General features: G+C 44.8%; 2 protein-coding genes across 2 annotated transcripts in view; both read left to right on the forward strand.

The window, feature by feature from the left end:
- LOC6591667 (hemicentin-2) overlaps nt 1-27,311 on the forward strand; it is a 64,307-nt gene that overhangs the window by 22,861 nt on the left and 14,135 nt on the right. Inside the window, exons 2-3 of the mRNA XM_026995188.1 lie at nt 3,651-4,415; nt 25,496-25,788. Coding sequence (XP_026850989.1) covers nt 4,292-4,415; nt 25,496-25,788 — 417 coding nt within the window. The 5' untranslated portion in view covers nt 3,651-4,291. The remainder of the gene's footprint in view (nt 1-3,650; nt 4,416-25,495; nt 25,789-27,311) is intronic.
- Nucleotides 10,234-11,765, forward strand: LOC6591666 (dynein regulatory complex protein 9). The gene is made up of 4 exons (XM_002016959.2): nt 10,234-10,397; nt 10,453-11,050; nt 11,121-11,270; nt 11,337-11,765. Exons 1-4 carry the CDS (start codon nt 10,322-10,324, stop codon nt 11,665-11,667), a joined length of 1,155 nt encoding a protein of 384 aa, XP_002016995.1. The 5' UTR covers nt 10,234-10,321; the 3' UTR covers nt 11,668-11,765.

Here is a 27,311-nt window from a genome sequence, read left to right on the forward strand (position 1 = left end):
ATTAAACATTGAACTGTCTTTTCCACTTTTCCCGATTAACTTGCCATTGTGCGCGCTACTGCTGGCAAGTGACACGCTGCCAAACGTCTGATGCTGACGTAATCGTGTGCTTTCTCTCACAAATTTTGGCAAGTTTTTCACTGCTTTCCTTTTCGGGTATCCGGGCATGGGGCCGCCACTCAATTGCTGTTTAAAGTGCTTCCCAACAACAATTTTTGAACTCTGATGTGGAACGAAAACTGCTGCTGTTGCTGCTGCAGCAGCAACTGTCCGGCCGTTCGTGCTACAGAAAATGGTATATAAACCTGTGATTTTTATGGCCGACTTTATTTTCCGCTATTTGTTGTGGGCCAGCCGTGCTGGGGCCCTGTGGCCTAGTCCGAGGGGCCCGCCAAGGCGTTGGAGGAGGCAACATTTGCTTTTATAGACTTTTTTCGGCTGCTGCCCGGTGTAATAGTTTCCGTTTCCACTTGGGTATCCCCTTGGCCATCTATGTGCTCGAGTGACCGACCCTGCAGATATTATTTTTGGCTTCAAAACAAAGCAAAACAAAATTACTTTCGATGGCCAAAGACAGAGTACGTTCTATGTGGGTGTAAAAAAGCTATAAACCGAAGAAATGAAGAGCTCTGATTTGCTTTTCTGCTCTCCAAGATTGGTTATACATTTTCAATGGGAAATATATAACTTAGTTGAGCAATAGTTATGCCCAGGAATCAATCTACCAACTGAAGAAATACATTTCCACAGCTTAAACACAGAAGTGTAGCATACATTTTGGGGCGGGCAGAATCTTGTGGCATCAGCGGCAGAAGCATTCATTAAGAATGTGGGGAAAGTGTTTTTGTGTGCTCCAGCTCCAGCTTAAGCTTTTAAAAGCAACAGTGAAGCCTCCACTCAACGCCACTCCACACGGAGCCCGCTGACAGACTGAGAAACTACCAGAAATCGGAGTGACGGAGTGATGACGAAGGGTGGAGCGGGGGTGGGAAGACTATTTTGACTAGACTACATCATGATGAGAGCTGCACGTGCCAGGGGCATGGACATCGCATGAACATGGCTCACACACACATACATCCAGATGTAGTAGATGTTTTTATAGATGTTAAGATAAACATCTCGGGGGCCAGGACTTCAGCAAATGAAAGGGGCTGCCGCCGCCGCCTGCTGGGGGCAACAGACATTAATTCAGGGCTCGAAAAGAGGCGACTAGAGGGAATGGGTATGCCCCGCACACGCACACACCATCTAGGCAATACCATAAAAATTTGTTGTACAGCAGCAGCAGCACACTTTAATGGGAAAATTCTCTCTGCTCCTCAGCCTCTGCCTTGAGTCCACCCCTTCTCGTACAGCGTATAGCGTATACGTATACGTATACGTAATCTGTTGTGTAATGTCTTTAGTTGTGTCAACTTCGAGGAGAGGCCAATTCCCGGTACCCAGGACCAAAAACTGATTCAGAGAGAGTGCGAAAAAAATCCACAGCCAGAGACAGAGAAAGGGAACTAAACAGCGCCATGAGGCAGAGACAAAGGCAGTGGGGAGCGGCGCACAAGTTGAAGTTTTGAAACAACATTTAGATAAATTTCCCCCGAGACCCCCAGGATGGATGGATGGCTGACTAAGGCTGGCTGGCTGGGCTGGGCTGACTAGCTGGGAAACAGCGGAAAGAATGATGTAGTGCCACAAGCTGTAGCAAATTTAGTTTTCATACATAGTTAGTCCTCTAGTAAATGGTGTAAACTACTTTGAATAAGTATCAGTCTAGTCTCGAAATTGAATTGAGGGGAACTGAGTTTTTTACTTTTACAAAGTAAAATGAAATGAAATTAAATCCCCCTCCAGGCAATTACAATAATTGAATGCTGTAGGAGCACCCGATCAATGGGTAATGAGATGACAAATAAACTCCTGCTGGCTTGTACCAAATAAATATTCAAATGCCATTTAATTTACATTACTATGGGATGCTACAACACCTCTTCAACTCTCTCTCTCTCTCTCTCTCTCTCACTCTCTGCATCTCTGTCTCTGTCTCTCTGTAAAGTAGTCGACTCCAGCTCCAGTCGCCTGGAATAAGTGAGTGCTGCTCAATTTGGTCGCTCAACTATGTACTTGGTGGTTTCGTCATTAAGCCATTAAAGGGTTGAGGAGAGCCTGCTTTTAATGGCAGCACCAACCGAAAATTGAGCAACATTTGTGGGCAAGTTCCTGCCCAACCCCCCATTGAAAGTTTTACCTCCCTCTAAAATGTCAAGTCATTAATATTCACATGAAAGCAGAACAAAACCGAAGCGAAAGGAAAACTGTGTGTTTTCAAACAGCAATTCCAGACGAATAATATTTAATTAGAGAATTGTTTAGACAAACTTTTTAATTGCAAGGCCCCGAAGGGACCCCTCCATTCTTCTGGGTTCTCTTTTTTGGAGGTTCTACTGGCATAAATCTTTCAACGCCCGAGGCTTACAGCAAACCAAAAAAAATATTGTGAAAGCACACCAGTCGGATCCGGACCCTTCAACAAGATGCAGCCTGCTGCTGCTCTAAGCCTTTAAAACGGCTGCCAGTTTGGATGCTGCCTGCCTCTTTTTCCTCTCCCTCTCCCTCTGTCTCTCTCTATCTTTCTCGTTGTGAGTAGCCCGTCAGCTGCATAAATTTTCGAAAAGCGAGGGCCACGTTAAAGTCAACATTCTGCCAGTGCTGCCAGTGGCCTACATTCGGTAGGGGGCCCGGAGTGTACTTTCAGGCATTACTGCCTCCGCCTTTCACTTTCGGTGACAGTTTTGCAGCGTTGCATGCGCCATACATACACACACACACACACACATGTGAGTGTGCGTGCTTATGCAGATGAGTTGCCAGTAACGTGTGGAAAATTATGAAGATAAATTTGTGTTTGTCTTTTTTTCTGCTTTTCTGCTCCCCTCTTTTGGGCGAAAGAGAGAGCGTCAGTCGTGTGCCACTTTGGCGGCGCCAGCTGCTGCCGACACGGACAAAAAATTCTATGAAAAATTACCCAAGTAAATCAGAAGTGAAATATGCATAGAGGGGGAAAGTTCTTCAAGAGAAGATCGCGACCAATTTAAAGTTAAAATAGCTATTGAATTGGGTTCGAAGACTAAAGCTAAAATATGTCTAGAAAGGTGCAGGGAAAACTTATTAAAGTGGGGGAGGAGAACCCTTTTAAAGCCTTGTTCCAAACACTCAAGAGAGTACTAATTGAAATCTGTGTCCTGTGCCACTGGGGTGGCGTTTTGCCTAATTAATTGACAAGTATTGGAGATGTTTCACGGGGGTGTCGGTAGAAGGAGTAATTTGCCGCATTGAATACAAATTGCAGGACCATTCGACCCTGGGGCCAATGCCGATTCCCGGCCAACTAAGCCGGCAAATGGCGAAACTTGAGATAATTAATTGAGCGCAAAACTAAACACGAATTTCGAACCCGGCCAAAAGCAATTATCTACAATAACAATGCACATGTGTGTGCTGGAGGGCCCTTTCTCTCTCTCCATGCACACACACAAAGAGTAAGGAGAGATTGGAATAGTAAATCACTTGGCATTTAGCAATCGACGAAAATAAATCGATTCTCTATTAACAGACACATTAAAAACCCTCGATTGCCTTTTGTTTCATTCCAGATAAACCCCGAAACCTAGAGAAGAGACAGATGTTGCTTTTCGTGGCGGCGGAGCAGCCCCAAAACATGGCCAAGAGCCAGCGTTTATTTATGGCCCAAAGAGGAGAAATCACATTAGATGCAAACTGCCTGTCGAAATGAACAACGAAAAGAAATATTAAATAAAAACTAGCGCCATAAAATTGCCCATAAAACAACAGGGAAAACCCAGGCTAAACCGTCCGCAAATATCAAAAAATATATATTAAAATAAAACGAAGAAAAGAGCACGAGAACGAAACTATTATTTGACAAACTGTCAGCGGAGCTCAGTCGAAGGTGAAATTTGTGAACGTTGGCGAAATTCTCGAGTGAAATCTCTGCTGTTTATGCCCGTTGCGTATACGCCGCGTTGTCAGGCGCTGTTCCGCTGTTTCAGCAGTATATATACTCCGCATCTCGCGGGCGGAGGTGTTAAATGCCTTCACATATCTCTGGTGCGGCCCGGGCCGCCTTCTGCTCTCCACCAACAACCACATCCGCCGCCATCCGCCTGTGAAAGTGCCGAGCTGTGCATTATTTCCGCGTAAGTGAACATTTTTGCCCCCGTCCCCAGGAGACTACTCCCCCCATACGAGTGTGTTGACTCTGCCGCTGAACGGCATGCGCCTCTGGAGGAATCGTCGAAGTCGCAGCAAAATGCATACCCTCGAAACGGGGCCCTGGTCCGTCCATGGGCCACAGTTGACGCAGCTGCTCCTTGGCGGGATACTCTGCATGACAATTGGTGAGTTTTCTCTGAAATTTAAGACTAAAATTGAAAGAAATGCGTACATCAATGCCCCCAGGGAAGCCATCGCCAATTAGCGACTCAATGGCTCAATATCTCAATATCCGCTTGTGCAAGCAATATCAAAGGCTGAAGCAGTAGCAGCCGCATCCGCCAATGCCACCAATGCCGCCAATGCCGTACGATAAGTGGGTGATGGGTGGTGCTGTGTGGCATGGAAAAGTAGCGCGACATTTGCTCTTCAGCTTGGGGGCTCAATTGCAGTTGCATACATTAAAAATGAATGAGTGCCTGGCTGGAACAGATGTTGCCACCCCATGCCCCTGGATATATCTACCTCAGAGGCCTTCGCCTACTCATCCTCATCCTCATCCTCCTGTTCCTCATCCTCCTCCTTCTTCTGTGAAGCAATTTACAAATTTACAACTGCCAGCGACAACAATTATGATCTGTGTGTGCGTTTGTGTCTGTGTGCGTGTGTCCACGTCCTGGTAATTGCTCTGAAGGAGCAGCAGAAAAAACTGTGAAAATAAAGGGTGAGGAAAATGATTTCAATGAACTGCATAAAGTGGTTTTGTTAACACACGCGGACAACAGGACAATGGTGGAGATTCAATTTCCCCTGTCCTTTAATTTGTTGCAATTGTTGGAAGTTCTGCGGCACTTGATGTCAAAACAATTCCACACACTTGCCCGTTGGGAATGGATGGCTGATGCCCACCTGAAAGAGTTTTATTAAATGTATGGCAATGGTCTGCCCCAAAAGCTTACAATTTCCAATTTTTATGCAGTCTCCCTGTCTCTGTGTCCCTGTGGCTGTCGTTGATCGGTAAGCACACACTCGTGTCTCTGACATCCACATATCTCTGAAGGACATGCACACTGAAGTGAAGAAACAAAAAATAAATACTATTTATGCTGGCATTTTCATACAAATTGAATCCTTTGTGGTGGCAGACAGAATTTAAAGCAGAATTTCATCCACTATTGGGATTTAATTAAATGCAGATACTATTTTTCGATACAGAATCAATTAAGTGAAGCACATCGGTTTTGTCTTAGACCATGGCCATCCTTTCATTCAATGGCATTTCGTGTGGCAGCCCGCCCATTCATCTGCTCAGTCATTTCCCTGGAAGTAAGACATAAAATTGAATTTTCGCATGATTTTCCCTCATTGCTGTCATAAGAAGCTATTAGCTTACTTACGGCTGTCGCCCCAAATGGGGGCACCGCCGTGCTAGCGGAGCGGAAACCTAAGTAGAAACCACCAAGAAAAATAAGAAAAACTGGGTAAAAGCCAAACATGGAAAGCATAATTCACAGAGTGCTGCAAAATGTGGAATTGTAAATGATCAGGCAATGCCACAGAACGGCACGGCACAATGTGCGAGTGGAAGCCAAGGCAAAGGCGAAGGCAGCGCTGAAAACTGGAGTAAGAAAGTGAAAACTTTAAGGGGGGAAATGAGAATAAAAGAAGGGATGGGGAAGGGGCAAGGGTGTTGGGTATGCTTGAGGGGAAGCCATTAAAAATTCTGTAAAATTCTCAGTACAACTTGGCTATTTGTATAGTATAGAAAGAACTTGGCCACACACACACACACACACACAGACAGAGCAGCTGTAGCTGCAGCCTGCAGCCTGCAGTTAGCGCCCATAGGTATGCTATAATATTCTCAGCATTCTTAAACTTTATTGAATTTCCCTCTCTCTAACTCTGTCTTTCTCCCTCTCCCCCTCTCTTTGCGACCGACTTTTGAGTGTAAGATTGATTTATTTTCCATTTTGCTGTGCTTTGCTTTGCCTTTTTTCTCCACACTTTTCATAACTTTTGCTGGAAATTTGTTAGCATTTAAAAATGATTTGCAGCTGCACAAAAAAAAAAGGAGAGAAGTTGGATGTTCATTTGCCTTAAAGTGTGGTATAAATCCATGGCCCCTATCCTTAGCTTGTGGCTTAATGTACGTATATGCCCCACTTTTTTCCACTTTCCACGCTCTGCTCTTCTTAACGGAACGGATCTGTGCGCATATATAAATTATGGCAATAAAAATAAAATCAACAGTGTTGTGCGTTGTGCGCTGTGCCTTTGGTTTCTGGTTTTAGTTTTCTCTTCGGGCGAGAACTTTTCACTTTCCTTTTTTGTTCGCCCATTTTCCTGCCGGGGACATTATTTTTGTGCTTTCATTTCCGTCTGTTTTGTCTGCTTGATTTTATTGCAGTTCTCTTCTTCTCAGTTGTACCACATATTTTTTTTCTGCTCCTCCGAAGTAATTTTGGTCCTTCTTTTTTCTCTCCTCCGTAGTGCTCTTTTTTCTCATTCTTCTGAACTGCTCTTCTTTTTTGTCGCTTTTCCGTAGTGCTCTTTTTTTCTGTCTGCAAATAAATATCACAAAAATTCGCTTCCCTTTCCGTCAGGGATTTTCTGGAATTTTTCTTCGCTTTTCTTCTTTTATTCTGCTGGTTATTGCCATTTGCTACTTTTGGGCTGCTTTTTGTTTTGGTTTATCCGCCGCCGCAAATTTTCCCACGACTGTTGTCCCCTCCCCCCTTCCAAAAACAATGAAATGAAAAATTATGGCCAACTCCCCGCGAAGCCCAATCCTCCTTCTGCCGTTCTGCCGTTCCGTCGTTGCGTGTGCAAATGTGTTTCTGCCATCAATTTTTATTGCCAGCTGAGTGTATCAATAAATTATACATAAAATTTTGTATGGCGCTGAAAAGCAGAAGGAATGGATGGTGGAGTGTAAAGTGCAGTGGCCACGCCCCAAATGCCTTAAATGGAGCCATTGAATTGATTTTGTGACCGTAAAATGCATTCGGACTTAGCCAATTTCTCCATCAATGCCCGTGTGTCTTTCCTTTTGCTTCTTTGGCTCGTTTGCTCTTTCTTGGACTCCCTTTTACTCCTTCTCCTCCTGTCTTTCAGTCTGTCTGTCTGTACATTTGATGGATGGCCAAGCAATTTATATTTAATAAGCTTACCAAAAAGGCAAATCAATGCCCAAGTGCTTTTCCTCTCTGTCTCTGACCAGAAAATTGCCAAAAGCTAATTGTCAGCATTTGTGGTATATCCAGGATTCGATTCAAGAGATATTCTCAGACAACTTATTCAGGAATTGGGTTGGAAAATCCCCCCCCAGAACAGACAAGCAGAAACATTAATCTTCTGATCCACAGACACACACATGAGTCAGGCATGATGTCCTGCCTCAATCATTTCCCTACTCAGTTGCTGGCTGAAAAGGAAGGAAAACAAAAAGGGAAAATCAATACATTCTATATCAATATTAATGGACTTTCAGTTACCAACAATCCACGAACACACACACACACACACACACACACACACAGAGAGAGGACTACAGCTACGGGACAACACAGACAGGGATAAAAAAGTGTTGACAGCTGCTTTTATTCACCTGTCAGGCACACAAGCCGCTAAACTGTTGATAAGCAGGCGGCCAACAGCGTGTCATACATGTGGCCCAAACCCAAACCCAAGCCCAAGCCCAAGCCCTCCCCTAGATCCATGGACCAAATCCTGTACGATGGCAGTCGACCACCTCCACACCGCCCAGAAGAAGGGCCAGCCCTGAGCAATAAAAATCCATCACAATCATTTATCAATACGGGGGAAGTCCTGTGGGTGTGTTGCTCTTTTCTCTTCTCAGTTTTTTTTTGGTGTCTAAGGAAATATGGAAATATCAAATAGTCATGTAGCAGAGCTAAAAGAAAATATGTCAACTGTCCGAAAAGGAAACTTTTGTGAGGGCCCATAAACACCATCAACAGCAGCATCAGCAGCAGCAGCAGCAGCAACTCGGACACAGATCCTAGACGAAGTCGAGTCCTGGGCGATTGTGCCACTCTGGCGGGGACCGACCTGCTGCTTGTCACAGTGCATAAATGTCAAAAAGTTCGAGCGATGATAAATGACATCAAGCGGCAGTCGCCAATGGATTAATTTGGTCATGAAATAAGAGTCGATGAAAAACGTAGGGCATGGGAAGGTACAGCGAACGAGCGATGAAAATGAATGGCAGGGAAAATCTATCAAAGGAAAACCTATAAATAGAAAAGAAAAACATTTTTGTCCAGGAAATTCTATCACAGAACCTCAGTGATCTTTTCTTGGGAATTATTTATAGCAAAAGGAAACACGGAGAGCCAATCAATAGAATATATTCCCAGAAATTCTCTGATCTCTTGTTTGGCTAAATACACACATATTTTAATTAAATTTTATCTCCACTGTGTCGCTGTGTCACTGTCTCGCTGTTGGTGTCATCTGATGAATCTTTAGCATAAAGTGAAAATATAATTCAATATCAATTTCCATTCCTGCCTTGCGCCCGAGACTGCAGCTGACAGTTCAATTCCAATTTTCCCTCCCCCTTTTTTTGGGCGAGTGTCTCTTGCGCGACTTTTTGCAAGGCAAATGAGAGTCGTGCCAAGTGCCACGCCCAGTAGCCCAGTATCCGAAACACAGACACCCGCCCAACCCATTCAGACAGACAGACACACAGACGGACAAAGATGGAGCGAGAGAGCAGAGGCTCTCAAACAATATCTGATAAGCTGCATCATACATTTGCATACTTCCGGCAATTTGTTTTTGTGCGAACCAAACGAATCGAGACAAATGCAATAAGCGCACAGCAACAGCAACAAGAACAAGAGCAGCATAAAGTGTCAGAAAAAATGGATTGGAAAGAGCACAAGAAAGCAACGAATTGTTGGGTACCCTCTAAAGGAGAAATATCAGCAGAAATATGCAGAAATTGATGAGAATCTTTTTAGGTAAACATTCATCTGGGCTGACAGCATGTATCCATGCATATAACCATGTATCATGTATCTTTAACTTACCTAAACTACCATAAACCAAACTAACATATGTGAAAAATATTTGATACTCCAGAAAAAGATAGATCTCCTAAGAGATCTCTATCTCCTATCCTTCTCCTTTTGCTGCACCAACTCCTTCACTGGTCTCGCATACCCTCCCCTCCATTTAGGGTATTAAAACACAAAGAACATGGCGAATAAAGATAAAACCGAAAGAGTTCACTGGCGCATGCTGCTCAATTCGGATTCTGTCGCTGGGAGGTAGTGAGGCTGTGGAGGATGTGGAGGATCTGCAGGCGGAGGTGGCACCGACTGAGGCTGTTTGCATTGTGCATACAAATTACGGGCGCTGTTCCCAGTATCCCAAAACCCCCCATCCCCCACAAAGAACTGCAGCAGCCGCACCATGCCCCTCCCCCTCCCCCAGCCCCCTTCCCATATGCATTTGTTTATTTAGGTGCATCGTCTGCGGCTCTGCTGCAAGTTGTTTGCCATTTGCTCTGCTGCACTGCTCTGCTCTGTGCGTCTTTTGCATGGCCAAAAATATTGGTGGCCATAAATTTTTGCTGGCAACATGGAACCCAACACAAAAGTGACGAAAAAAGAACCTGAAGCTGGACCGGGAAGGACAAAGAGAAAAGAGGGGGAACTGAAGCGCAAAGCGGTGCATTTGTAGTCACAAATTCCCAGGCATTTGTTTAGAAACTTTGCCCGCGGCAGCAGCGGCAGCAGTGCGACCCGCGATATAATGTCATCCGTGGATACGAGACCAGAGAGCTCTTCCACTTGACTAAGTTTTGAGCTCAACAAACGAACTTTGGTCCAGAGATAGATGTGGGTAAAAGGTTCTGTTCTCTTTTGCTTTGTGTGTAAACACGAGAATTCATGTCCATAAATTGGCATCATCGTTCGGGGAGATCACAGTCAAACTACAGTTGTCTCTGGGTTTCAATTCAAATTTGAATCACACTGCCAAGGGAGCAGACACACTTTAGGGATATTGAATACATATTTTACATGAGGGAAACGTGATACAAAAACCAGAGGCCAAGATGAGTATGACAGAGATGTTGCGTGGCAAGAAGAAGTCGGAGGAGAAGGTGACTGCCATAAAGATGGCCCATCACGGTAAGTAAACCAAATACAAGTATCTCTACAGATACATATCCATGAATATCCACAGATTTCTCTAGTGTGCGGCTCATACAAATTGGCTGTGTCCTCGATGTGGTCGCCGAGGCGATAGAGCGCGTTAAGATCTCAATGATATTGCCGAAACTGCTGGATAATCCCGAGTTTATGGCCAAGGTTTTGAAGGGCACCAAATACGAGCATGCTGTCAATCTAGTGGAGTCCTTTGTGCGGCGTCGTGAATTCATACTGAAGGAGAAACGCCCTCCTCTGATGGACCATGGGATGATCAAGATCATCGACTACTTCCAGCGAAACAATCAGATGTACAAGCTCTTCCCCACGTACTACAACAACATGCGGGAGGAGGAGAAGAAGCTGCTGGTGGCCTTCGAGATGCTCTTCGATTTGGCCAAGGAGCGGCTGTACCGCACTTCGGCGGATGTCATTGCCCAGGAAAGGAAGCTGCATGCGATGTATCTGGAGAACGAGAACATCAAAGAGAATGTTGATATCCTAAAGAAGAAAATCCACTCGCAGAAGCTGACACTCAAGTGGAAAATAGCCGCCAAGGAGGCGTATCTCAAGAAGTATGAGGATATGTTGGCCAAGAAAAAGCGCGAGAAGAACGAACGCATACAAAATGAAATGTGAGGGCACCCGATTCGGAAATCTGTGTCTGTATCTTACTCTGTTTTTTATCTCCATTTATCCACCCAGTGACAAGTGCACTCGGATCGTGAAGGCGAATCAGAAGGAAAGCCAGGAAAAACAGGCAGAATTGGAGGCAGAGCTAGAGAAGGATCGCCATGTCTATGAGCAGACAACCAAAAAGAATCGCCATCAGGAGTTGGAAGCACGCGAGGAAAAGTGAGTGTCACGCGCACAGATCTTGCCTTTAATAAAGCCCACATCCCTCCGCATACCACTCTCCAGAAACAAGCTTCTGCTTCAACTCCAGGGCCTCATCAAGAAGTACGATAGCAGTATACGCGACAAGATGATCGAGAACTTGGATCTCACCGACCAATATAAGAAACTCAAAAAGGAGCTGGATGCATTCCTTGTCGGCCATCGCCAGATCGAGCGGGTCTACAAGGAGGTCGTGGTCAAGCGCGAGGATCAGGAGCGTCGCGCCCGCCAGAATCGCATCTTGAACTTCACCATGAATCGGGCCGCCTCTAAGATACAAAAGTACTGGAAAAAGTGGAAGAAGGAACTACGTAAGAAAGAAAAACGCCTTAAGCCGACCAAGGGCAAAAAATAAATAAGTTGCAAATTATTCGTCTAAAAACATAAAAAAAAATACTTTGTTATTTAAAATTTTTAAAAGTTAAGAACTGAAATATATGAAATGTCTGGAAATCGTTGAAATATTTACTTCAAAAATGAAATTAAAATTTAATTATTTTCAATCTGGCAGAAATCCAGGCACATTATCTTTATGACAACACTCTGAAATCTCCAACCCAACACTTTGGAAATGGAATAGTTTTGGCTTCCATTTCGCCCTAATTGAAATTCATTCAGCCACTAACTGAATTCGGGTCCCAAGGCCCGAGGTCCAAAGGGTTGGCTTATTAGAGGAAAAAACTAATTTCACTTTTAATCTGCAGACTCTAAAACCACTTCTATTTTCCCTTGCCCTCTCCCATCCTGCTGCTGCTATCTCTCCATTGGGTGTCATTTGCATTTAAAATGTGTGAGTCTGTGAGAGAGAGGTCTGCTTTCCCAGTCTTTGGTGTTATTTTTTTGCCACATTCTCTGCTTCCCTCCTATATTTTTTGGCTTCTCTGTGGAAAATGCATAGAAAAGGGGAATTTAAAGCACATTGTGCCATGCTGGAGAAAGAGTGTGTACTATGAGGGCTAAGTGCAGTCAAGTCAAAGCCCAAAACTGGCGGCCAAAATTCGCCAGAGAATTTTGTGGCAACATGCAGGACACCAGTAACCATGCAACCAGCAACCATTAGACCATCGAAACGAACGAATACTCGTACGTACGGTCGGTATATGCAAATTACGCGCAAATGCTCATGCTCTGTCATGAATTGTCACCCATTTTCCAACTGAGATGCTTCGACACGCTTCGCCCCCACCCCCACCCCCACCTACACGCCCCATCCCCAAAAACCGGGACCACAAAAGAGCGAGGGCATCACCCATACGCCCCGTTGCCTGCCGCCACTGACTTTCCGCCTGACAGCAGGCCACATGAATATATCTGCTGCTAATATCAGGTTTCCTTCCCCTACCCCTCTACTCCTCTCTCCCACTGTGTCTCTCTATCAGCGCCCTGCCGTAGCAAATGGTTTCGAATTGCTAATTTTATCAGCCTGTGTGCACAGAGGCACACACACACACACATGTGTTTCAGGACATTCTTTTTTGTGGGTGCATCCTTCTGTAGAACCATTCCATCCCATCCTATCCTTGGCTAGGACATTCGTTATCGCAGATCTACGTTGGCATTTTATTGTTGACCATTTCGGTTTTCGGGGCCCCATAAAGATTGATAATTATGTCAGGCTAATATTGTCAGCCGTAAAAATTGATATGAAATGCGACGGCGGGAAAATATTTTACGGTCGTCCAGCCTCTCAGTTTCCTTTCCTCTCTGCAATCCCCATAAAACGTTCATACATAATATCGAATGGAGGAAGGAGTAGGAGTGGGATCCTATGAATATATACAACAACAATTGAAATAATGGCAGGCAGTACTGAATCCTATCACAGGACAACGACTCTCATCCTTTGCCAAGACCACAGTCCCTGAATTGCCTTCAGTTCCTCTTTCTATCTCCGAATCTCTATCTCCCTGGCTCTGTCACTCTGTGTGTTTGTGTGTCCTTTGTCCTGACGATTTAATCGCAGTAATGGAAATGTCTTTTTTTATTAGAGATTTTCATTTGGTGCACATATACCATGTATGTACATACATACGAGTATATGGAGGGAAATTCCATTCCTATTCGAAGTATTTGCAGTTTCAATTGTTATATTTATTGTGCCACTGTTCCTGTCGATGATTGCAATCGAAAACAAAAACGAAAACCATCCACAGATTTGCATTTTTTTCTCTTGAATACTCTTTGGAAAACAGGGGTAATACAAATATTTTGGAATGGTGATTGGAATACCATTAAGATCTGAAGAGGAGCACGCAGAGATCTTTCCTCTAGAATGGAACCATTACATCCCTTAGTTCTCCTATAAAGAATCCCCGAATGTTATTCAAATCCCCACTTTCTATTGAAAGAGTATCCAATTTTCAATCAATGCTAATCTTCTCTTCCTGTTTTGTTTTCATGTTGTGTCCTGTCAACCGTTTGACATTGTGTACGAGTACGATCCCTGTGGGTGGGTGTACGCTATCTATTGTATAGGATGGTGTTTTGCAGGTCCCTGCATTTGTCATTCAAGTAAATCTCGTTGAGAGTATAACTGGTTTCAATATTCATTAAATTAAGTGTTCGCCATTGAATCAATTGTGTCTGGGCTTAAAACGTTGAATGATGGATAGCCGAACGAAGGGACCCTGTGCTAACCATCGTTGATATTCATATCCTTTCACTGTCGCTGCTATGAATACTTGGCATTCAAATGTTTTTTCGTGCACACACAAACACACACACAGAGGAAATATGCCAAAAATCCCCTTGACTAGAATGTGCGCCCTGTGGCCTGTCATGGCCGCTGCATTCCATGGAACCGAACCCCTGCCATGGCACTGGCACTGGCACTGGCACTGGCAATGCTCCTGGACCCCCACACTCCCTTCCGCATGCTGGAACCCGCTTTATGTCTGGTTAAGGGTAAAGTATAGTAGAGCTGAGGCTTTTCTTTTATTCGCTGGCAAACAATTGCTAGGGGAAATATGTACTTGCGGCTTGCTGTGGAGAAATGTGAGACAAAAACGCTAGAAAGCTCTCTTCTAGCCATGAGAACGACGGGAATGAAGGTAGCCGCTATAATGGCAAGCCGTGGAGATGCAGGAAGCCGGAAGCAGCCAGACGGCGTTCCATTTTCTAAGGCTTTTCTTTCGGCTCTTTCTCGAGGGGTGGGCGGGGGATCGAGAAGAAAAGCAAACAACTTTAGCTTCAAACATCACAATATTTTTGGGCAGGGGGCGGGGTGGGACAAAAGCCTCAAGGGGAACCCCCTGAAACCGATTCATGAGTGCCGGAAATGCTTTATGAGTTTGGGGCAATGTTTCCTCCGTGGGCCATAAAAAGCGGAGCGAACGCCAGGCCAAATTGAAATCTCACTTTGCCTCGCGCGCGGAAAATTCTTCACAGTTCTGTTGTGGCTGGCCAACAAAAAAAAAAGAATATCATATATATATATATGTATATGCCATAGAGTGGAACTAGTTCTTTTGGCTTGCCAAAAAAGAAAATGGAGTCCAAATGAAAGCAAAGGGAAATGAAAGGCAAAGAAAGGAAGCTGTGCAGCCAAAATGGCGGCGCTGCCTGCAACATCTCTAACTGCTCATAATTTATGCTAACGGCAATTTAAACTTCAGCTGTTATTTATTAAAGTCCTGCCTGCCAGTCTGCCAGTCCGCCAGCCTCCTTCTACTCCATCGTCATTGTAAGCCGCGCTTTCAATGGAACCCAAAAGGAAGGCGGCTGGCACAGTGGGGCACAGTGTGCTCTTTTTCACTCTTCAGCGCATAATCAAATATTTACCCAAACTTCCCCCCTTCCCCGTTCTTTTATATCGTAATACCCATAATCGTAATCAAGTGAGGAAGTCTCACATAAATGTTATTTTTAGGGCAAATTTTCCGCACTTCCTGTTTCACTGTTTTTGGCTGTTTTTGGCCAAAAAGTGACCCAATTCTTCAGGGGGGCTACGGCTCGGGCTCGGGCTCGGGCGCTCTGCCGTTGGCTGTCTGCCGGTTACACTTGTTTGTTTGCCCAGGGAGGGCCCCAGCCGGGGAGGGGCATAGAGAGAGAGTGCCATCAAATTGTTGCCAGTGTCACACTGCCACACAGCAAGGTGCAGCCAGGATCTGGCTCGTTTCGTGTAGGGAGAGCCAGTGTCGCCGTCGAGTTAAGTGTTTTATATTTTCGTTTAGCAGCAGAAAGTTGCATCCTTTACTCGACCCGAGTGTGCAGAGGGTTCTGGCGCGGGTTCTGGCTCTGGTCTCGGTCCTGGTTCTGCATCCATTCTCTGGCACTAACTGCTGCTGCTGCTGGCTACGTTGTTTTTATGCTAAAGTTAAAAGGCACCAGCAGCAGCCTCAGCAACAGCCACACAAACAAACACAGAGCTACTGCCAGAGCGATGGCAGAGCGAAAGAAGAGGCGTTGACGCTCTTACCTACAGCTTAAAGCACTTTGAGCCAGGCATAGATTCCAGAGAGTTTTTATTGGTAAATTGCACAGATTGCGACAAAGTGATATTAGTCTCCAAAAGAAAACAAGAACTATAATGAAATCTATGTATATTCAAGGCTTTATGTCGTTGGATATTCATGGCGCCCCTTGGAGCAATTCAATTTAAAATTTAATTCCAACATCATTTGCAACGGCGACACAATTACGTTTATTATTCATGCAAAACGTGTTTAGGATGCGCCACATTTTCCATTTTCCACATGCATCTTGTGCCACCTCATCCGCCATCGCTGGCAGCAACATCATTAGATGGCATTACAGAGGAGCAACAAAAAAACAAAAAAAAAGCCATCGCAGAAGGCAAAAGTCAGTACAAAATAAATTCTCGTGGAAAAAAAAAATTGTGAGGACGCAAATGAAATTTTACCTGCTATCAACAAATTGCGCTACTTTGCAGGTTAACTGCAGCGGAACAGACGTGGGGCGAACCGCCAACGTCAGACAGCAGCATCACAACCACCTCCATCGCCACTGCAGCCACCACCGACAACAAACCGAAGCAAGTTGTTGTTGCGACTCCACTTGATGTGCATGACTTGCAACAAAGCGAGAGGAGCTCTCTCTCAGGCTCTCAGTGGTGGGGCAAGGGAAGTAGTGCAGTTGATTGCTGACTCCTGGTGCGGGGGGTTCGGTTTCAGGTTCTCTGTTCTCTGGTTTGAGGATAAGTTAAGCCCGCCGCCCATCCACGACTATAGAGCCAGAGAGAAGCTGTTAAAAGCACTGAGGTTACGACGTGTTGGAATTTTTATGCGTTTTAAAGTATTTGCCGGGGAAGTGCAGATCCCGCCACCCCACCGCCCGTTCCTACGTTCAGTGTCCGTAAAACTGTATTAAGCAGAGGAGAGAGAAAAAAAAAAACTAAGTTATGCGACAGAGCAGAGAGTTACGGAGCTGGGGAGCCCATAACAACTTAGCACGTACGCATACGTGGACGTGTAAGGTCTGTACATGTGTGTGTTTGTATCTCTGACTGTGTGTGTGTGTCGTAATGATGTGGGTGGCTTGAATGACACGTTGCGGAAGTTGTGGCTTAGTTTTGTATGGGGGCAGCCCCGACAGTTTATGTCTGCGAGCTTAGCTCAAAAATACGTCAACTTGTTTGCTCAAAAGGCATAAAACATAAAAAACACACACACACACACATAACACATGCCCACACTTACAGCATTACACTTCCATGGAGAAAGAGAGAGATGCATGGAATTTTTTACGAGTATTTTGCCATTACCACATCATAAAATCCTTTCTTTTTTGTGTCCAACTAATGATGAATGAACCATAGGATGCTGCCACAGGTAGTGGAAGCCCCCGCCCCCCATAAAGATATCAAGCTGTTTCCTGGGCCATAACCCTAACCACCCCCTCCACTCTTCTGCATGGTATATATCCATGCATAAATCTTACTCTGAATATCTCTATCGGTTGCGAGTGGGTACAAATTACATTAATTACACAACACCGCACAGTCGCTAAGCCTCGAATGGTATTTACATTAGCAGATATTTTTTTCGGGATTTTATGTTTAACAAATTGCGAAAATTCTCTTTCCACACGAATTAGATCCATTCTGGTGAATGTTTTTAATTTAACTAATTGCAATGCTGCTCATGAAATTATAGTATTATGAAATTAGTTAGCAATTTTCTCATTATTCATTTGTGATTTGTGTTAATCATAATTATAAATAATAGATAGTTTTAAATGGAAATTCAGTGGATAATTATATGGGCTCTGATTTTATGGCTGATCCCCTTATGCACTTTCCCACAAAATGTTTAATAGTCGGTACTTTTGTGGCATGGGGAAATATACGATTCGTGTTTCCAATATTTGTCATAGTTATTACAGACACTTGTAATTTGTCACATAGCCAAGATACTAAGTTTACTATTTTCCTGACCGCCTCGACTTTTCTAAATAGGGGTCCATTAACATCAATGCCACCAGACAAATCCAATTTAAATACGGTATCTGCATGTTCTTCGCTGAGTTCTGCTCCAGATGCCTTTAGTTGACGAACTGTTGTTCCAAATTCCAAATGAGCTATAGCTGAAGTGTTTTTGGGTTCTACTTATATAGGATAAAATAGGGGGTGTAGCGAAAACTCTTATTAATAAAACTTCAATCGATTAGATAAGCCTATCCAATCACAAAACAAACGGGAACGTTCTGAACGTACATTCCGCTACATTTGTCTCCCTCCCTCTCGCCTCTCACACCAACACCAGCCGTTATATCGCCAGGGGGCGCACACTGCACGAAGAAGAACGTGTGAACGTATCCACTGCAATTTCATTTGTTGCTTTTGGCTATAATAACAGTCCGATCCAGATTCGGCATTCTGTTAGACATGGACATGAGAAATACCCAATGATTCTGCGTTTTCTGTTTTCTCGTATCATCCAAATTGTGGATGCCACAGACGAAAATCCTTTTCTCCTTTTCCTTTTCTCAATATTATTGGGCTTACGATAAAACCCACAATGAGTGCCGCAAAATAAATCTATCTAATACATATGTAAATGCATGTTCTTTAAGAGTTTTAGCTTATGATGTAACGGACCTCGAAATTTTTGTTACTAATCAATCTCCGTGTCAAAACGATCCGTGAAGTAAACAGAAAACTAATTACACAACGCGTCAATAGAATCAATTAGTCAAAAAAATGTTCCGCAACAAATCAAATTGGAAAGGTTGGAAGGGGAATGATTAGTATTAGTCCAACAAATAAAAGAATTTTTTATAAAATTCTGTTCAACATTTTGGTCTTTGTTTTGATGGGTCCATGGGGCTGGAAATGTCAAACCGATAAATGCAACTGAAACGACCACAAAAAGCATTTGCCACCGGCCAGCACCGACACCGATGCTTACAGTTGCGGTCATCACTGACAGTTTTAGTTTAGTTTTTCCGCCGAAAATATATCTAATACAGAAGCATAATTCCTGCCATAATTGATAGATAGGGGGGCTCTGCTCCTGATAGACACTCTGACAGGCGACCACAGACTATTAGGGTTTATTAAGCGACATCTAATGCCTGTCACTGCTGTTGGTGTTCTTTTTTCGCCAATTCCATTTTCCCGTGAACGAATATATGTGTGTTGGGTCTGCGGTTTTTTCCATTTCATTTTTGTATTTGATGGCAAATATTTATTTATGCATTAAAAGCGAGAGGGAGCGAGAGGGAGCGAGTTAAAATCAGACGAGAGAGCAGACCGTCAGGCCGATGGGCACAATATTATTGCAATAGTGAAACCGAAATATCGGTCGCCATGTTTATTTGAGGCATAATTAAATGCTGCACAAGCTGCGGAAAAGCTCACATATCAAATATTTACTGACAGCTGTACTGTGCTGTGGAAAAGCTGAAAGCCTGAAACCTAAAACCCAGAAATAAACGGGTTATAATTCAAATCACAAATTTTATTAAAATATTATGCACTGGCACTGGTCCATGATTTTTGTTGCGTTGCACGATAAAGCGAATTTAATTAAGTCTCTGGGACGGATCTAATACGGTTGAGGGGATTCTAAGCCGTATTAAATTCAGCAGGCAGTAAGCTGAGGGCAAACAACAAGAGGAGTTGACCCAAAAGGTGCCTTTGCCAAAGTCATCTATAGGCAAATATTTACATGCATACGAGATGAATCTCCACAGCATCCCCAGCACAGCACACCTTTTCCGTTTGTCCCTTTCCCTTCCCCCTCCCCCATCCCCACCCCTTCCACTTCCTTCATTCTTCATTGAATTTTCTTTGGCTGCGCCTCAAAGTATGCTGCATGCTGCATGCAGCTTTGCTGCACTGCACTTGGCCGAAAACGAAAACGAATTTTCCAAAAGCCATTTTTCTCCTGCCTGCCTCTCCGCTCGGTCTTTCGGTCCTGAAATAAAATTTTCCCTTGACTTATTGAGATTGAGTGAACAGACCAAGCGACAGGCAAGCCACTCCTCCACCACACATCCTCCTCCTTTGGCTCTGGGGCGTGGCCAAATTGGATTTGCCACGTTACATGACGTCAACATTCACAATGTACACAAACTCGAGGGAGAACTTCCCACTTTCCGTCAACAAAAGAAGAGCTAGGGTGAGGGTCAGGGGGAGATACATATATGCAAATTTTTTTTTCTTGCTGCAACATTTTTCAAGGTTGCGCCTTCAATTTACTTTCAATTTAAGGGACATCGTAAAATTCCAATTTATGACATATCAGAAAATCATCTACTGGCTACTGGTTTGAGTACTGCGGCATGGTTCCGTTGTCTTTGTCGATTCCCAGACCAATTAACAATCCCACACACGATTAAGGGGCGTCAGGGAGTCGGGGAGTTGGGAAACGGGAGGTGGAATGGCACACAAAGCGACTCGCATAATTGCTGCCTTCCGGACTTTGAAAACCTATTTCCTGTTAGTCTCAGCCACGGCAAGGACTTTGGCTAGAGCCGATGATACAGTGAGGGAAAAGGAATGTGCGCCAAATAAAGGAAATTAGGAATATTTGTAAGATATTTAAAAGAAATATATTCACGCTACACGCTAAAATGTACCCTGCAATTCTAGAGAATATTCCACCATTATGGCCTGATTTTCTCTCAGTGTACCTGCACCTTCCTCACCCACATACAGAACTGGAGCTAGAAGTATGCCAATTTGCCCTCAGTCAATATGTCTATGTCTGTGTGTCTAGTATGGCGTTTGCATGTTTTTTCTAGCATTAATTAACTCTAATTAAGTTCACATTGCCCAGGCAAAAGTTCAAGAGAGAAGTAGGCGAACGACTAATGGCCGCAGGCTCTTTTTAATACTTCGAGTGAAAACTGTTCGGGAAAACTGGGGGGCAACTGCTTGCCGTCACATGTGCGGAAAGTTGAAGGCAACATTTTGCGACATTTAGCAGGAATTTACTTTGTGCGGCTACGAGCCGTACTCGTGCACATACGCTCTCGTAAAATGTAAAATGTTTAATTAAAGTATGCAAAGTTGTGTCAGCTGCCGCCGACTGTAAATAACTTCCGGTTCGTTGGTTGCCTTCGGCCTCTGGGTCTCGGCCTCAGTCTGGGTCTGGGTCTCGGTCTGGCCCCGGGTCTTTTGGACCCCAAAAAGAATCATCTTCGTGCCATCTTGTTAGCTAAGTTCTTCGTATGTTTGTCTTGTGTATCTGTGTTTCTGTGTGTGTCCCTGTTCCTGTCATGTTGCATGAAATTGATATTTTAATTAATTTTTCGTTTACGTTGCAAAAGTTTTCCCCTGCCCCGTAATTCGGATAACTTTGAAATGACCAACTTTTACCTGTCGTCTAATCTGTGTCTTCATTAACAACGCCCACAGGGTCTCCCTGTGCAGATGGTGTATTCCCCTCCCCCCCCCCAAGAAAACTTCCGTCTGTTTTTGGTTGAATTTCCATGTATTTTCATTGACTTTTCTGGAGAGTAGATATTGTGGATTCTCTAACGGGCTTTAACGAACTTATGGTGACATTTGTGTCTTTGCCACCTTCTCACTTGCACTTTGGACCACATGGGCCACAACATGGCCCACAACAAGGTCCACAGCAGGGGCCGCAACAGGGGCTGCAACAAGGGCTGCAGCAGGGTCCACAGCATGGGCCACAGCAGGGGCCACAGCAGGGACCGCAACATGGCCCACAACATGGCCCACAACATGGCCCACAAGGTCCACAGCAGGGGCTGCAACAGGGGCCGCAACACGGACTGCAGCAGGGGCCGCAACAGGGTCCACAGCATGGGCCACAGCACGGGCTGCAACAGGGTCCACAGCACGGGCCACAACAGTCACTGCAACAAGGGCCACACGGACCGCAGGGACCGCAAGGGCCGCAGGGGCCGCATGGGCCGCATGGGCCGCAGGGGCCGCAGCAAGGACTGCAACAGGGTCCACAAGGTCCACAGCAGGGGCTACACATCTTCGATTCGTGAGGCTGTAATAGAAGAATGAAGACAATGGTTTATGCACTTCTACGCACTCACCTTTGACCCGTTAGAGAAATTTATTCCAGATTTGGAATTTTGAAGGTGTTCGTGTGTTGATGTTTGACAATGAAATGACTTATCTCATTCTCTTTTGAGCTTAAAGGAAAAACCTCCTTTGGTAGAAGATCTTAAAAACTTTCATTCGTTTTCGTTTTTTCGTTTTTCAATATGTTTTGGGTTGCTTTGATTGTTCCATGTTAATCAACAGTTTTCGTGTGGAAATGCAAACTAAGCAACTTTTTCGACATCTGCTTTATTTTTGGTTGAAAGTTTCGAGCTAAACATTCGGCTGACAACTGGAGCGGGGGGACATGGCATCCTTCAGGGCATCTTCGCTGCTTTGACAAATCACGAACTGGCGGTGGAGCCTCGCTCTTCCGGACCCTTCTCTCCGCCCATCCTTCCGGGGGTCCTCTCCAACTGTCGTCGCTGACAATTGAACGGCTTTGATCTTTTCAGCGCTCATCTACAATTTTTGCGTGTCGATTGCGTTGATTGCGTGTGTGGATATGTGTATGTGTGGAGCGTGTCGCTCCCTCTCTCACACCGCTTGGAAGGCTTTGGGCGGAGCACCCCCAGCATGGCTGAAGGGTGTTGAACAGACAGTAGGGAGAGCGTGTGCTGTATTTGTCAGAGGACGACAACGAGCCTGGCACTGGCATTGAATGCCAGTGAAACCTTTTGTCAATTACGCTGCCATCGCTCACTTCTATTTCGCTTTTTCCCGCTGCCTTTTTTTTGGGCGGGCGAATTTCCATCGACGGCATGGACATTGCCATGCCTTTGCTGCTGCTGCTGCTGCAGCTGCCCTTGTCAGCAACAGAGCAACAGAGCGACATAGCGACATAGCGACGATTCGATAGAGTGGAGTCGAGGCTGAAAGGCAAAAAATAGGCATAGATGAAATGATTGCTGATTTCAGCTATGCATACACGTACGCCTGAAACTGCCACCTTTCTGCCTTCCTGCCTGCCTGCCGGCCTGCCACTCTGCTCCGTTCCGCTCGGGGAACCGCTCCCGGTGGCAGGCATCAGAAGCTCGCTTTCGCACCAATTAAATTGACGTACAAGTTGTCAAATTCGAAATCATTTTACGCTACATTCGTCGTTTTAATTGGAGCACAAATTCGGCTCCGAAACGATTGTCCATGCCCCCCTGACTATGGCAGGGATATGTGTTGCCGTACCTTTGATAGGATTTTGTCTATCCTGTATCCTGTCGTGTCGTGTCGTTCACTCATTCAGGCATTCATTCATGTTGTATCGTGGCAGTATTGGCCATCATTCAATTGTGCATGGACCAAAGTTTAGCCAGCTTTTGTGTTCAGCGAATTTTTCCAACAAATTTCCCAACTCTCACCTGAGTGGGAGCCTTACCAGTTTAAACTCCCATTTTTTCCAGCCTTTCATTTACATAACTAGATCAACTTTTTCTTCACAGTTTTGGTGAAGCTCAGAGAGCGGTTTTTCTTTCAATTTAAATTGCATTTCCAATTCAGTGCGTTTCGGGGTCACCAGCAGTAGCAGCAAATCGCATTGCACCCATCTATCATATCTATCCATCAGGTTTTGGTGGCGCCTGGATCCAGAGAACACCAAAACGACGAAGAGGAATATCGAAGGGAACTGTCAGCGACAGGCACAATTATGTCAAAGTCAAAAATTCTGAAACCATTTTCCCCGTCTTCCCCGTGCCCTCGCCCCCTCTCTGAAATTAATTTTATACCGAAAATGTTGTGCAGTCATCGGGCAGAAATAAAGGCTCCAGACCGAGAGGCAGACGGAAAAAAATCAATTGGTTTCAATGGATATGGGTATACATATATACACTGAGAGAACAAATTATAGACGGAATTTGAAACGAGAGTTGTAGATTTCGGACGTACATATATTCTGGATCAAAGTAGGTTTTTCTCTCAGTGTCTGACTGGAAGGGGAGTTGAAGCCCCTGCTCCTGTGGGTCTGCTTTGGTTGGCTTTAGCCGAAATTGCCAGTTAATTGGCAATTCAGCAAATAGCACGCGTTTTAGCGGACCTGGACCTTCCGCGTATTGCCAAATCATCGAGTCTGCTCGATGGTCCCGGGCTCTCTCTGCGTCTGTCGCTTCGAAGGGTGTGCTGCTAGAGAGGGAGGGTGTTCAAGTGGTGGCACCCCCCGCAAACAACAATCAATTTTAATGAACGGCATTCATTAAAAAACTTTGAAGCAGTGCGAAAATCATGATGGCGACGACAACGTCTCTCTCTCGGCAGCCACTTAAACGTCATTGATTAATTTGAAACCGAAAAACTGACATTTGCCAAACAGACAAATGTGTGTGTGTGTGTGGGATGAGATGATGGGGGAGTGGGTCTGTATCTGTGGGTGGGTGTGGGCTGGTTCTGGCTGGTGTGTGTGCTTAAAAGGACGCCACAGGATGGCCCATCATTTGCAGGAGTTGAGGACCCACGGAGGTCACCCACTCGATGTGTGGTTTGTTCTCCTGCTTCTTCGTCTGTGCCTGACTTGGCGGTTTTGTGTGTTCTGACGTTTCCTATCTGCCCCGGCGAGAACCGTTATATACTCATTTGCCACATTGTCATTTAATGTCGTTAGCTAGTTGTTGGTGTTGCTTCTGCTGTTGCATGTAAAGCGAGAGGCACGAAGTACGATAAGTGAAGTGAATGCAATTCGAGGGAATAATTTAGTGACTGATACTGAAGTGAAAACTAGGGGATGCTTACAGGAATTTGGTTGGTATAACATTTGGAAAACTTTAATTAGACCATAAGTTTAATATAATTATAGAAAAGTGGGTGCAAACATCTCTAAAAAAAACAAATAATTGAGCTGCTAATTGCACTTGCTAGAGGAAGCGAGAAAGTTCTGATCTCTTCCTCTGGCGTAAGCAAAATAGTCCAAAGTCCAAATCCAACAGCATCTTTTAGAGAGCGCATGAAACCTCCGACTGCTCAAGCTTTAAAAGACAAATTCTCAGAGTCCACTTATATTCTTCAACTGCATATCTCTCCCACTATGGTCATGTTGTTCTCTGCTGAAAGCACAAGCTTGACGCTCTGCGAGTGGAAAGAGAGCTTCCAACTGTTGATCTTTCCGACAAGTGCAAGCTTAAAAGCGCTAATCTTCAATAGAGCCCTTCTCTGTCCATCCCACTCTCACATTATTAGCCTCGACGCATACATATGTATGTATGTCAGCGCATTGGCTTTTTTCTCTCTTTATCCCGCTTGCACTTGAGAGAAATTCTCTGAGCTCTGCAGTATTCAGTTTCACCAACAAAATCCAAGAAAAGTCTCATAAATAGCTCTCTCTGTATGTAAGGTTATGCTTACGCAGTTCTGTAACATTTCTTTGAGAGCTTAAATACAGTAAATACATTTTGCGGCAGAATTTAAATACTAAAAACATACATGCAACGAAATAAATGCATAAAAGTACTGTTACGCCCATGTAAATTTAAGTTAAATGTTTCCCTGCTACTTTAATGCCCAATCAACTGTCGCACCAAGCCGTACAGCCCCACCCACCCTAAGCACCCGCATCAATAGCATCCATGTGTACGTGACATGGGCTCGGGCGAAATCGAAGCCCAAAATTGTCATTTCGATTAACAAGAAAACCACTTTTCTCTTACTTGCTTCCACCATAGCCACTCTCACTCTCAAGCTCAATCTTTCTCTCCTCCCAAATCAATTTCAGCCTCGAACACACAGACGTCCGCAGAGGCCACAGGAGCGCAGGAGACAGGAGCAGCATCAGCAGCATCAGCAGCCACCGTCATCAGTTTCGATGGGAGCAGCGACCCATCATCAGCCTCATCCTCATCCGCATACTCGGCGACCGCATTCTCCAGCCTTGCTCAAGTGTCCTCGCTGCTGCCGGAGGCGGCCGCCCTGTCGGCGACAGCAGCCCTGGTGGAACCATATCTGGATGGATATGCCACCTCCAATGTGACCACTCAGATCGGTACACACGCGTATCTCCCTTGTCGGGTGAGTGTCCCTCTCTACATATAGATTTGGCTAAGATCCAACTAGCAGAGAAATAAATTTCATAATTTCTGGTTTATTTTTCCCTCTATTACGAATATATTGCGTTGCGTGTTTCGGATTCGGCTTCGGATTGTGGGGTGTGGTGCGAGTTATGCGTGCGTGTTTTTATTTGTAATTATTATTATGGTGGGCGGCCCTCATCAACGCTTAGAGAGCCCAGGAGCAGGAGTCTTTCCTAATAGAAAACACATTAAATTTTATTGCGTAAATATTTGTTGGTGGGCGCCCCAGGACCAGAAGGTGGACCAACAACAACAACCACGAGACCGAAAGCAGGACGAGGTGTGACCGCAGCGTGTGTATTTAACGCAAGGCTGAAAAACAAATGCCAAACACAAACGTGGCCAAGACTCTCGGGCTATTTCTCACCCGCACCCGTCGCATTGTTTGGCCAGGTGTTTAAAGACCCACAGCGGCAATACCTGTAGCCCGCGGAGCAGGGGGCTTGGGCAGGGGGGACACAGGTCAGAGGTGACCTCAGGCACGCAGCCAGCAAATTGTTTGCTTACAAGTTGTAAATATTTTATTTAGCGTAAACGAAAACTGAAAATTAAATTTCAACAAATTAGTTTTATGGCATCGGCTCGGCTCTGGCTCTCCGCTCTCGACATCGGGTATCGGGGTCAACCGGCCGGCTTTACGTGACTCCTTTGCCAATGGAAATGTTTTACTAATTATTTAGTGGCTTTAAACTTTGAACAAAGGATTAAAGTGTTGGTTAATCCCGCTGCGGGGAAAACAATGAAAGCCTGAGGGAGGGAATAGTTACATATCGCTGGACTTCACTACGAAAATCTAGTCTACAAAACGGAGATACTTAAGGTTCTGCTGCTCCTCCAGGAGATATTTCATTTCAACTCACTTTAATTGGTGGGAAAGTGCTGGAAAATTCCAAAAAGAATCAAGAAAAAGTTCTAAAAACCAAGAAGCTTGATGATGGGGATGGTCCCCCAATAGATATTTCACTGTCTCCTCATACTCTTTGTGAAACATGCAACATGGCTAATTATTGCGCCCCAAGCGATGGAAATTCCTTGGCATAAAACATCAATTCAGGAACAAAACGTGGCAAAACAAAATGAAATAGAAATTCCTGTAGGCAAAGAACAAAAAATAAGGGAAATTCCTGAAATATTTAATGCTCGATGATGAGGGCATGCTTTCCCGTTGGCTGTAATTTTCCAGCCGAGCAATGTTAATTTCTTGTTGTCATGGTCAATTAAGTGCTTGCCACAGAATTTAACAAACGACAGGCTAGACAGATGGTCTCTGCCTCTCCATCCACCTTCCGCCATCCGCCATCCGCCATCGCTACAGCTACAGCTACAGTCCGGAAGGGGAATGAAAAAGTCTAGGTCTTCCCATCCAGTCCGATGGTGGAATGAAAAGTATAAGGCTCGCATCTCAATTTTCGTCAATTACCCGTCGTTGGCTTTACACTTTATGCCCTCAGTTTGCTCTCT

The sequence above is a fragment of the Drosophila persimilis genome, unplaced genomic scaffold, assembly GCF_003286085.1.
Source record: "Drosophila persimilis strain 14011-0111.01,24,50 unplaced genomic scaffold, DperRS2 tig00000000-arrow-pilon, whole genome shotgun sequence".
In the NCBI taxonomy this organism is placed as follows: domain Eukaryota; kingdom Metazoa; phylum Arthropoda; class Insecta; order Diptera; family Drosophilidae; genus Drosophila; species Drosophila persimilis.